Here is a 13,955-nt window from a genome sequence, read left to right on the forward strand (position 1 = left end):
AATGTGTTCTGATAAACTCGTAGCATTTGTGTCCCTTTGACATAAATACACCCAACTAATCTAAGCAGCAAAATCCCACCCCTTCACTGTATAAGTTCCTAATTGTTGGGAAGCTTTCTACTGTAAAAATTTCTTCTCTCAAACTGCTAGACTTTGGAATTCCATTCATGTTTTCTGCTTTCCTGACTGTACTGACATGTAAAAATTTAAATGTAATGTGAACTCTCTACATAATATCCCTGTAAGCATGGTCCCTAATAATAGCCCTTTATACCCCTTGTGCCTTGTTTGGAGTGAATTAGAGTAATAAAAAAAAAAAAAAAAAATAAACGAAAACAAAAAAAAGATTGTTGGTTTATGTTAAGATCAAAACCTTAAGCAAAAAACATCATGCTCATTTTTCAAGCATCACTCAAGATTTTCTATGATATCATTTCCCTTTAACTCACTAACCTTATCCTAATCTTAATTTTTAGGGGAAATGTTATATATTTCCAAGTGAAAATTTACTTTTTCCTACATAATCTATATATTAATATGATAGCATGCATGTTATTTTCTGTGTCACGCTTACATCCGAGTCGTTTAATTGTTATGTACTTCCATTTCTTGTTATAAATAATTTTATCATACGTTTTGATTTCGGTTATAACTGATGACATTTAAGTCATCTATTTTTTTTTTTTTTTTTTTTTTTTGTAAATAATTTTATCAAGAATGCTTCATGAATTTTTGTTTCGTTTTCGATTCTGTCTGAAGGAACTCAAGTTATATATATATATATATATATAAGCCTCCTCTTATAGAATTGAGCTCACTCTTTTCTTCTAACGCACTAAGCTATATATATATATATATATATATATTATAAGTTTTTGTTTCGATTTAAGCTAATGCACCCAAGTCATATGGATAGAATTTTTTATTTTTGAAATCACGTCTTTATATTATATAAAAATTGATAGAACATTAACTTTATAATAATATACATGAAATCTGCAAGAATTAAAATATCATATTTAAGCGTACTTTACGACCGGGCTTTGCTGAGTGTTCATGCTAGCCTAGATAAATACTTTTGCAGTTTTAACAAAAAACCTACAATAATATCAGAGCATCTCCGTTTACACTGAACATCTACAGAATGCCAACACCAATATATTACATATGAATGAGTCCCGTGTGGAATTTCCACAGATCCCGCTAGTCTTACGTTATAGTACTATATACAGAGTACTTCTGACGGTGCTTACTATTGTGAAATCTGTAAACTTGAAGTTTATATTATAAGTAAAATAGTAACCTGTGTTTAATTACATTGTAGTACATTGTACTTGGGCATTACATAAATCTCCAAAAAGATTTGACTTTCAACAGATAAATTTATATTGAATATGCTTGCATAGTTCTGTTTGACACTTGTCAAAATAAAATTCTTAAAAAATATTGATTATTTTATTATGACTAGCAATCTAAACTGTGTTCCAATTCTTAATACATAGAACATTTTTAAGATTAAATTGAATGAATAAAAAAAAAAAAAAAAAAAAAAATGAAGAGGCCATTTTTGGGGGAAAAGAACTATTCAATGATTTTTGTTTGCTTTGCAGGTCTTCAACATATATATGGCTGGCAGACACTTGTGCTCACGCAGGTACAGAGAATTTGATTGTCTTCATGCCCAGTTAAAAAGAGAATTTGCAGATTTCAATTTTCCCAAACTTCCTGGTAAAAAATTATTCACATTGTCCGACCAACAGCTGGATGCCAGAAGACGAGGACTTGAACAGTATCTGGAAAAGGGTGAGTCAGTAATTTCATCCCCCCCCCCCTAGAAAAAAAAAATAAACAAAACAAAGCAATAAACATATGGCGATATAATGTTTTTACAGTTTTTTTCTGAAATGCAAAAAAATAAAGGTTTTTGCTTTAGAATTCCAAATACTAGCAAACTTATTTTTTTATGACGATGTTTGGCAACAATTGTTATTTTAAGTTTTTCAATAGAATAAACTGTCTCAGGGTTCGCACAGGTTTGAGTTTTGTCTTGAAAACATCATATTTCTATTACCTTAAAAAGGCATTGAAGATATAGAAAGGGCTTGAAAAGCGTATTCTTTATATTCAGTAAAAAATTTGTCAGAGTATTAAAAATAAAATCAAAATACTATTAAAATATTTAAAAAAAAATATTGATTAAAATACTAATAAAATATTTAAATATTAAAAATAAAATTGAAATAAATTTGTTTTGAAATTGTATCATTATTTCCGGTATTGTCGGTACAAGAGTTATGCCCCATTACCATGAAACTACACGATGTTATCCATATTATGGATGTAGCTGAAGTAAAATTCAAAATCGACATAAATGCTATTAAAATATTTTTTTTAATATTTTTTTGTTTTTTTCAATATCATTCTCTATATATCAAATATTGTTTTTAAAATTTGAATGGGCATTGAAAACCTGTATGAACCCTGTGTCTTTATAGGAGGATATATTATGCCGGTTACCATAATGTAATTCTTGTTGGGTAAGTCACCATTTCAGCGGGTCCCCCTTTTGGGGAGTCGTTGAAATTAATAAGACGGGAGTAGAAACCTACCTGGGAATAATAATAAAGAAACAAATGAACTTCCAAACGAAACGGTTTTATATTCATTTCAGCGTACAAGTGATATCGGGTTATAGAAAGTTTGTGATTTTCATTTATGTCTCCTGACTCTGGAACCACTCGCGTCTTTTTTACTTCCAACACTTTTTTGTATCTTTCTTTTTGTCTTTCCCACCAGAACTGTTCTCTGCCCTGATTGGTTACAACCTCTGGTCACATTTTTAGGAAGGAAGAAGGGGGAAAGGGAAGAGTAGAGAGAAAGAGACATGTAATGAAGAAATAGTAGTCTTGGCTTCACTACAAAATCATATGATACAAATGAAAAATATTTTTTAATTCAAAATGAACATTTCTGGAGAGCTCTATAAGAATGGTTTTATTTTATGAATTAAAAGAAAAAAAAGTGCAGGTATCTCGCTTAAATCATAGCCTCCACTTAGGCTTGAGAAACAATGGATACCCTCTGTAAAGGTGCCTGCATATATAAATATGAAGCAAGCATTGCACAATCTTCACATCTCTGATTTTCCTGAATCAGCACTGCTTAATTCCAGTGGCAAGAAGTCCAAGATAACTGGAAATAATGCCGAGGTAAGCAAAGAACACTCGCAGCACCTGATATTCCTATTCAATGTTGCTTGAATAGCATTCACAAAAATAAAGATAAGATCACACATGGAGTCAAGTTTGTTTATATAATAGAATTTTTTTTTTTTTTTTACATGGTAATCACCTTATCAAGGCCCGGAAGCCACTCGGGGATAAGGGTTATTGCGTGTACAGTAATCAGTGGGATAGTATCGTACTAATCGTTAGTATTAGAGATTTGATAAAGTGACTTAAGGAGGCGGTTCATCAGGAATTTGTTTATGTTGGACTTGAAGACATCCAAGTTGTAGTCAGGTGGGAAACAGGCAAATGAGAGTTCCAGAGACGTGCAGTTCTAAGAAAGAAACTTTGTTCATGGCATCTACATTTTGGTTTTGGCACAGATAAAGAATGGGTAAAAATTTTTGACAGTGGTTTCAGCTAGACGTGTGTTTATCATGAAAGATTGGTGAGGGGAGGAAACCAACGATTGGAGCTTAGATGAGCACTGATCATGGAAGTAACGATAAAACAAAGACAGGCTCACAATGTCTCTTCTGTGGCAGAGAGGTTGCAGGGAAGAGAAAAGGGCATCCTCCACTAAGCCACGAAGTCTATTTTGTACTCTGTCAAGGCAGGATAGGCTGTTTTTAGCAGCACCTGCCCAGATGTGGCAATAGTACTCCGTCCTTGGACGTACTTGGCTTTTATATAGAGAATTGCATCAGCAGTGAGATATCTTCTGGAGTGGTAGAAGGGTCCTATCATTTTCCCAGCGACCTTAGCAACTGACTTGATGTACGTGTTCCATTTCAGGTCAGGAGTAAAGGTCAAGCCCAGCAGCTTATCAAAACCTGGAGCATCCCCTAGACAAGAGCCATCCATTTCGATTGATGCCAGATGTGGATCAGAGCGTTGATGATGTAAAGATAGGAGCTTGGTTTTAGATTCATTAAAAGTAATACACAGACATAAATAAATATAATAAACAAAAATAATGATATTAAAAGAAAACAAAGCAAATAAAAACAATAACAGCATAAGTTCAAGGATGCCTCCTGTAGTGGCAACTGCGTGTGTAATTGTGAGGCAAGGGTTGCGCAATCTCCAACCACATCTCTCCTGAATCGGCACTGTTTGAGTCCAGTGGCAAGAAGTCCAAGACAACTGGAAACAATGCAGAGATAAGCAGAGAGCACATACAGCACCTGGAAGTTCCAAATGGTCACTCATTTAGTACTAACCAGGTTCAACGTTGCTTAACTTCGGTGATCCAGCGGGAACCGATGTGTCAATGTGATTATGCCGTATATATATTACTGTTATGCTCATAAAAAATAGCTGTATTGCAGTATATTTATTGCGTAGCTTATTCCAACAGTTGTCGTTCACATACTTTTGAGAATGAAGGCAAGTAAAATTTGGAATTAAAAAAAATAAACCTACAAAATCCATTTTCACTTTTGCATTTATCTTGTCTTTCTTTCAGTCCAGTTTATATCCAATATATCCTGCCCGCATTTTAATTACCTTCTTTTAGTGTAGACAATTTGCTTCAAGCAAACTACATAAACTTCTAAAAAAAAAAAAAACGTTTTTGCTTAGCACTTGGATATAAAGACAATTTTCTTTTAAGCGGAATTTGTTTCTCATAATTTATATATTTTTTTATTAATTATTATATGGTGTTGCTCTGGACGTAATGAAATTATTTTAGTTTTTAATTTTTATTTCTTTGCACATTTTTTTAAAACTAATATAGAAAAAGATTATTCTTTTTAGTTGTAAGGGAGACAACTATTTATAATCAATAATTGATTATATGTTAGGTTGGTGCAAAAATAATGTAGTTTTTATGCATATAGTTGAACATCAAAACGACATTATTTTTGCACCAATCTAATATATAAGTTAGGTATATGTATATTTCCACTATTATATAAAAAGAACTTTGTGACTTGGTTCCCTATGAACTCAAAAACAACTGGGCTGATTTTTTAAAAATTTCACATGAAGGTATCTGTCTGATAACTATTGAAAATACATAATCAAAAAAATCCAATTTAAGAAGGAAGTTTGATTTTGATCAAAGTTAACATTTTTATACAACCTAATATCACATGCATTTGAAAAGTTCTATCACCACACAAACAAAAAGATATGGCCTATAAAATCAACTGTAGATTCTTTTATATGACAGGAGTGCATTCGAAATGAATGTTTTGTGTTAGAACAATGTAACCATGATACTTGACTTATGTTTTAAACTTTGAAGTCATTATTTACATATAATTTTAGAAATGAACAATAGATTCTGTACAGAGCAATATAGACTACAATGTATTGTAGACTAAGTCTCTGCAGGAAGGCATGTGAACCTTCCTCCCAGTACACTTCAGGGGTGGGGCTAACTAGAGCAGGCAATCAATCAATTTGAGTAAAAAATGCAATCCTGGACAATGTCGAGTCTCCCTACCAGTGTGTACATATTTGTGTGTACAGGACAAAACATGCAATATAAAAATTCAAATATATTAAATTGGCATTGAACTTTATCCAATTTGCTTGATACCAGTCAAATAAGATTTCATTTTTGGATTTCATAAAGCTAAAGCTATAAATTTTAGACATGTTCTAGAATGAAAATTGTGTAATGAATTTTGATCAAATTTGAAATAAGGATTCTAGATATAAAGTTTAGTATCATTATACCTTGATTAATCTTCATAAGTGGACATAAAACGAGTGCAAAAACCTGGAGCAGTTTCTTCTGGTGTGTATATATATATATATATATATATATATATATATATATATATATGTGTGTGTATGGTGGACCATTCTATTTGGATGGAACAATCACAGGTGATAAGTATCCAGAAATTCTAACGAATCAAATGTTTTTTTTACTGTCCATCTTCTTTTGGCTCAGTGTGTGTGTGTTATTGACGAGTCATGTATCAAGACTAAAAGCCACTTCAGGATAAGAGTTAATGTGAACAAAATTTGATTGTATATGAGGACGGTTTGTCAGTTGGTAGGGGAAAACCAAGGAAAACAGAAGTGATAAGGATGGACTTGAGAGAAAGAGAGATAAAGACCTGATTAGAGATATGTTAGGACGTTAATTTATAGAAGCCGTCTGACACATGCCAGCATGCAAAGCAGACATTAAACTGAATATAATGATGCTAGTATATCGTTAACAATTCATATTATGTATTTGGAAAGCGTTTGGAATAGATGAAATGACTCCTATGCAAATAGATCCGATAAATTTTGCTAGTCGGTCACGTAAGCTAATAAAAGGAAATTTGAGAATGAAATTTTATTTTCGCAGTGGAATACACATTTGTTTCCTGCCAGAAAACGGACAAAAGTTGCTATTTGGAAGAACAGAATCAAATTCTACTATGCTGGAAAGTGGACATGCATAACGAATCTTCTGAATAAAAACCCAAATCAAAACGACGGACCTTAGGATAATAAAAATGAAGTTTCAGAAACTTCTTGTTAAGAAGTTAGTGTGTCTCAATTATATTTTGCCTACTCAAAACTTCGTTTCTTGAGTCGATAGTAGCAGCTGATATGCTGAATATCATTCACTGTTAAAATGTATTTGTATGTAATCAACTTTACTTGACCAGACAAATGCAGTTACTACTATGTAGTAACTGCATTTGTTTGGTGAAGTAAACTTTGTTTTATCGTCATTTCCATGGCAAGTGCTCATCTGAGCTCCAATCTCTGCCCCCCCCCCCTCACCAATCTTTCCCGATAAACATCCGTCTAGCTGAAACCACTGTCAATAATTTTCCCCACTCTTTATCTGTGCCTTAATCAAAACATAGATTTCATGAACAAAGCTTCTTTCTTAGAACTGCATGCCTGTGGAACTCTCTACCGCTTGCCTGTTTCCCACCTGACTTCAACTTGTATGTCTTCAAGTCCAACATAAACAAATTCCTGATGAACTGCCCCCTTAAGTAATGACACTTTATCAAATTTCCAATACTAACGAATACTACAACACTATTCCATTGATTACTGTACACGCAATAACCCTTATCCCGAGTGGCTTCTGGGCCTTGATAAGTGGTAACCTCCATGTTTAAAAAAAAAAAAAAAAAATAGGACATGTATGAAAAATCTGTTTGAAAATATCAAGACACGGCATTCTATCCTCACTTGAAAAATACATTTACAAACGCAGACAAAAAACAAACAAACAAACAAATTGAATTTGTTATTATATACTTTGTTTGGTGCAGTACGAGTAGATGTTCTTTATACCAGTTGAGGATATGTCCTAGACAGTCTGATAGTGTCACTGTTGCTGTCAGGCTGAAGTAGATATTTACTTTCTGCCCACCTCAGCAAGATGTGACACAAGGCCATAAAGTAAGAATATTGAGCCAGCGTCCTAAAGGAGAGGCACACTGGTCTAGCAAAAATTGCCTGAGCATCACTACCAGCATTCCCCAGTAGGGGCGCCTCAGGCAACAAGCAATAAACTTGCCTCACCTGATAGCCGGTTGGCAAGGCTTGGGAGGGTGGACTTTCTCAGTAATACCCAGGTGGCATACCTCGGTCTGACAGGTACTGGGCCAGTTTCTGGCCTTGCACCTGTTGGGCTGATTGTCAAGAACGGGTTCTATACTGGTACTTTCTACCGAGTCATCGTCATATATATATGAGGGTATGTCAAATTGAGGTATGATTTTATTGAGTCCGAGGAAGTCCAACTTGCCAGGTTTTACCTTCTCTCTTTGAGAAGGTGTTAGTTTATTGCTAATCACCTAAGGCGCCCCTACCAGGGAATACTGACAGCATTGTTCAGGCATTTTCTTATCGGCCATGATCTGCTTCTACTGATTTTTTGAAACCTTACCTAACCCTGCATCTAACCTCCTGAAGAGGAGGTAAGTAATGTATGTATACTTTGTCAATAATTTATCTTGGATATAGTCTTTATGTAATAAATTTTCTTAAGTATTTCTAGCCAGTAAAAATGCAAATTTACACAAGATAAGCAAAAGATATATCCAGAACAAGCATTCTGTAAGCCTGCTAGACCCCCCCCTCCCTCCCCGGGAAGATGATTTCAGTTCTGCTTTGGATGCATTCTTTTGTTTTAGTTTTGTTCTCTTACTATAAATGGTGTGAAATATTTAGATTTTTTATATTAACAAAAAAAAAAAAATTAAAAAAAATGTTATAACAATTGTCTTGCCTAATCACGAATACTGTAAACTTTCACACTTTTCTTAATAACTGCGTCTGGGAATTTTTTTGAAATTTTGCATAAACATGATATGAGTAAAAAAAAGTAACAGAACGGATTTTCTGGGGAAAACTATGGTTGCCGCCCCCTAAGAATGCCTTTCGGGTTAAAATGGCTAAAATTGACACTTTTGTGCTTATTAAAAATTGATGCCTTGAATTTGTATAAAACTTTCTGATTTCTGTATCATTTTGTTTGTCTATACTTTACGATAACTCTTGGGTGTGCCCCAGGGGCTATTTTAGGGCTAATAAAAACATTCCATTTTTGGGACTATTTTACCATATTTGCCCAAAACTTTCTATGTATGTCTATTTAGCAGTTTTGCATGGTGCTGAACTCAAATTTCAATGTTTAAGCCTTGGGGGACTTTTGTATGGGAAGGGGGGGGCAAATGATAGTCATTTCTTTTTTTTATGGTGCAGAACTCAGATTTGCAATTTTTAAGGTCTAAAACTGCACCGTTTGTTCATTTTCATGAGATTTGACATCCCATGGAGACTTTTGGAGCTAAGTGGGAGGGGGGGGGGCAAATACTGAACTTAATCATTTTTTATGCCTCGTTCACTGTGCACTCGCGGGGGACCATGCATGCTTCACTTGTTTTTAGATTAACATACTTTGTAACAGATTAATTTTTGAATGCATAATCCGATCCCACAGTTTTCTATTATGTAGAGAATCTTAATTTGTTACTTTAAAAGAAAAATCATCTAAGGAAAATAATTGGAAGATTTAAAAAAAAAAAAAAAAAAAAAAACAACAAAAAAAATAGTAATGTGTAAGTCATATATAGGTGAGAAACAGATACACAGATACGTGCAAAGTGGTTATATATTAAGAAAATATATAGATGGAATAAGAAATGTTTATGCAAGGTATTTAATAAGTCCTTAGACGTACCTCTCCATCGTACAGTATATCGATACACTATGGCTGACTGGGATAGCTTCCGTACATTTATATCGGATCTTCCTCTGCGTTCCATGTTTAAAAAGGATGTGTCGTCTATAGTATCAGACCTGACAGAATGGTTAATTGTAGGTATAGACAATTTTATACCCTCGAAAAAGTTCCAGCAAAAGCCTAACAGCCAACCTAGGTTTTCTCCAGATTGCGCACAGAAATCATGTTTTCCACTGCTTCCAACGTAATAGATGTATGGAAACTAAAGCCGCTTTTAGGACTGCCAGCAACCATTGTAAGAAAGTAATAAAGAACGCAACAGAGTTATATGCTCAGTCTGCCAAGTCCAAAATAGCTGAGCAGCGGCTTGGTTCCCATCAGTTTTGGCAAATAGTAAACAGAATCCTGAACAGAAATGTGTGCTCTATCCCAACTATCATCAATGGACCCGAGTTAATCTCGTAAGCATCAGACAAAGCCAAACTCTTTGGCAAGAACTTTGCAGCTAATTCTACCCTTTGCGACCAAGGCCGCCAACCCCCAATATTTCCTCCTGTATCAGAAAACACGCTATGTGATATACAAATATCTGTATGTGATGTGATATCTGTATGTGATGTTGCAAAAACCTTGATTCCAGTAAAGCAACCGGCCCTGACGGTATTCCAATTATAGTACTCAAAAAACTTCAACCAGAATAGCGCCCATACTTACAAAACTGTTTAAACGTTGTCTTAAGGAGAATTGCTTCCCATCACCCTGGAAAATCTCATCAGTATGCCCTGTATTTAAGAATTCAGGTGATCGCTCATCTCCCTCTCAGTACAGGCCAATAAGTCTCCTGTGCGTTATGAGTAAGTTGCTGGAATCTGTGTTAAATAGAGAAGTAATCAACCATCTCAGCAAAAATAACCTTCTTAGTGACACACAATATGGTTTCTGTTCTGCTAGATCTACAGCAGATGTGCTTACAGTTATATCTCATAGGATTAGCAAATCTCTCGACAGAGGCAACCTTTCTAGGGCAATTGCTCTTGATATATCAAAGGCCTTTGATAGGGTATGGCATAAAGGTTTACTTCACAAGATCTCCAGCTATGGTATAGCTGGAAATGTCTTAATTATTAAATCATTTCTCTCTTGATAGGTTCATAAGAGTAGTAGTTGATGGACAAAAATCAGAAGCTCACAGTATTAATGCTGGAGTCCCTCAGCGATCCATCCTGGGCCCAACTCTCTTCCTGATCTACATTAATGATCTTCCAAATCACATCCTTACATGATTCGTAGACATTTTTGCTGATGACACTACTATCTATGGTAGCACATCTAAGACAGTAAACGACCAAGTTCTCTCCGATTATCTCTCCTCTGATCTTGATCTTGTTGTACAATGGAGAAAGGAATGGCTGGTTACTTTTAATGCATCTAAAACCACGTTTCTATCTTTACATCATCAACATTCTGATCTCCATCTGGCATCAATTAAAATGAATGGCTCTCGTCTTGGGGAGGCCTCAAGTTTTTACAAGCTTCTGGGATTGACCTTTACTCCTGATCTTAAATGGAATACGTACATCAAATCTGTTGCCAAAGCCGCTGGAAAAATGGTTGGATCCTTCTATCGATCCAGTAGATATCTCACTGCTGATGCAATTCTCTATCTATATAAGAGCCAGGTATGTCCAAGGATGGAATACTGTTGCCACATCTGGGCAGGAGCTGCTAGAAAGGACTTGTCCTGCCTTGATAGAGTTCAAAATAGACTTTGTAGCCTGGTGGGAGATGTCCTTTTCTCTTCGCTGCAACCTCTATCTCACAGAAGTGATGTTGCGAGTTTGTCTCTACTTTGTTATTTTCATGGAAAGTGTTCGACTGAGCTTCAATCTATGGTCCCCCCTCGCCAAACTTTCACAAGAAACACTCGTCTAGCTGAAAACACTATCAATAATTCCCCCCACTCTTTATCTCTGCTTAAACATAAATGTAGATTCTATGAACAGTGCTTCTTTCTAAGAACTGCGCACCTGTGGAACTCTCTTCTGTTAGCCTGCTTTCCAGCTGACAACAATATGGTCATCTTCAAGTCCAATGTAAACAAGTTCTTGATGAGCCGTTCCCCTTAAGTGATCCAATTTACCAAATTTACACTTCTAATGATTACTATGATACTGTCCTTTTGACTACTGTACTCTTTAACCCTTATCCTTGAGTGGCCTCTGGGCCTTTATAAGTGGTGATTCCTTTGTAAAAAAAAAAACTAAAAAAAAAACACTAAATAAAAGGAAATGTCTGACAGAAGCTGTTTAAGTCGAAAATAATTTTATATATTAGATGATTATCACATATTACCTCTGCTTAATTAACAACGTAAATAATAATTTAAATAATTTTGTTAATAACAACATTGTTTACTGTTTTCAAAAGCATGTATGTTATGAAGAATTGGCTTTCATTGAATGTCTTGTTCATTATGAATTTTATGAGCAAATATTTATAAAAATGTTAAACGTTTGTAAAAGGTATCTTTTTTCTTTTTTTTTTTTTTTGCATAGAAGAAAAAAATGAAAGAAATACTGGAAATGCTATGAAACAATATCCTGCAATAAAAGTTTCTTCCCTCAAACTGCTAGTCTTTGGAGTGGGAATTCCTTGGCTGCAAAAGTTCAAGTGTTTTATACATAAAGAAAGCAATTAATTTTAAGTTTAAACTAAATATGATCATACAAAAATATCTTATAGGGACACATAGATGCATTTTAAAAATGTTAATTCAAATTAGGCATGAGATATCAATAAACATTATTAAAATCTGAAGCAACTAAAATGTTATATATTTAAAGAGTGACAGCTCAATAAGAATGCTGTTTCAAACTTAAAATTGATTGATCATCCATGCTTGAATTTAGTCCCATGTAGTAGTCCAAAGTGGTACTGTGCTTTTGTTGGTGTGAAAAAACCATAAAAAAAAAAACAAACTTTTGATGAGTGAGAGAGATTTTAGTAGTGTTTTAGAGGTACAAATGTTAGGCACACTATTTAACATCTGTTGGCTCAGGGCAATGCCAGATAGCCCTGCTAGTTATATGTGTATGTGTTTTAGAAAAAAATACCTTTTAGTTATGAAGTTTGGTTGAGTATAATTACTATATCAATTTCTGTCACTTCAATAAAAGCAACAAACTTATTTCTAACATTTGCTTGGTGGCGTTAATTGCATTTGTCTAATTATCATTAATTTAAGAATCATTTTTGAAGCTAATGTTATTCGATCTCATCTAAATTAAAATATGAAACATTGATAATTTTATAAGTGATACTTTGTCTTGATTACATTTACATAAAACTGGGCAGTATTTAATACATTTTTTGACGCTTTTTTGTTAAAGACAGATTGCAAACTAATATTATTCAGCATTGGAAGTAAATGCTAGCCTTTAGAAGTTGATTGGGGAACATATTTGGGTAATATTATGTTTATGAAAAAATATCCTAAATATCCTCAGATTAAATTGATTTAGAGAATCGAATAAAAAAGAAAAAAATCCAAATTTATATTCAAGTATAATAGATATTACATTTTTTTTCTTTTCTTTTTATTACTCTTTCTTTACATTTTTAATGTGTATATATATATATATATATATATATATATATATATATATATATATATATATATATATATATATATATATATATATATAATATACTTTTTATTTGTTTTTACATAAGCATTGATATGTCACTACACATTCATGAGCATATTTCGGTCAGCAGACTTAGCTTTTGTATAAGTTGTATCGCCTGAAGAGGTCTCTAGTAATTTGCTAACTGAAACATGCTCATGAATGTGTAGTGACATATTAATGCTTATGTAAAACCAAATAGAAAGTATATCTTGCCCTACTTCGGTATTGAGCACTCTTGTATTGACCTTGTTAAAACTTCATTAGTTACTTTACCCCTGGAAAATATTAACCTTTAATAATATACATATAATCTCAAACTTTGACATGTTTGGATTGTTTTAGGAGTATTAACATGACTATCATCTAAAATTGACTCCCATCATACATTTTTGAATGAAAAATGGTGTCCATCTCTTGATAAAGGTAATTTTTAGGAGACTATAAGTTTTTAATAGGGTTTAACTGCAGCTACTGAGATATAGGAGGCCAGTGAACATGACAGCGTGATATCATTGCTAGAGCGACATGTAGGTAAAAGGTGCCTACTGAAAGAAGCTGCCTAAAGTTTCCTGTATTCAACAACGTGGCCATGCTAGTAGGCACACAAAAAAATATTTTTTGTTGCCTTAGGAAATGGCTGTGGTAATTTTATGAAGGTAGTCCAAATGTGCATGTATTTTCTTCTAAAGAGGAAGAACAATTCTCCATTTGGATAATTATATAATTGCAAATTGAGAGGGATAATTTTAATCTAACAAAATATAGCATTAAGTGAACTTGTTTTTGAACTTTTCTATGTCTGTCAAAGAAAGTCGAATATTTTATTTTATTTATTTTTAAATTGCAAAACAAACAATTTTTATCTGAGAA

General features: G+C 33.7%; 1 protein-coding gene across 2 annotated transcripts in view; it reads left to right on the top strand.

Annotated features, from left to right (window-relative positions):
• The window catches only part of LOC145269514 (sorting nexin-27-like), a 382,840-nt gene that overhangs the window by 235,339 nt on the left and 133,546 nt on the right, over window positions 1-13,955 (top strand). For both annotated transcript variants that reach the window (XM_080125260.1, XM_080125270.1), the window contains exon 4: window positions 1,611-1,803. In XM_080125260.1, the coding sequence (XP_079981386.1) occupies window positions 1,611-1,803 (193 nt within the window). The remainder of the gene's footprint in view (window positions 1-1,610; window positions 1,804-13,955) is intronic.

The sequence above is a fragment of the Euprymna scolopes genome, chromosome 4 (genome assembly GCF_053919585.1).
Source record: "Euprymna scolopes isolate OS-2025 chromosome 4, ASM5391958v1, whole genome shotgun sequence".
Classification (NCBI taxonomy): domain Eukaryota; kingdom Metazoa; phylum Mollusca; class Cephalopoda; order Sepiida; family Sepiolidae; genus Euprymna; species Euprymna scolopes.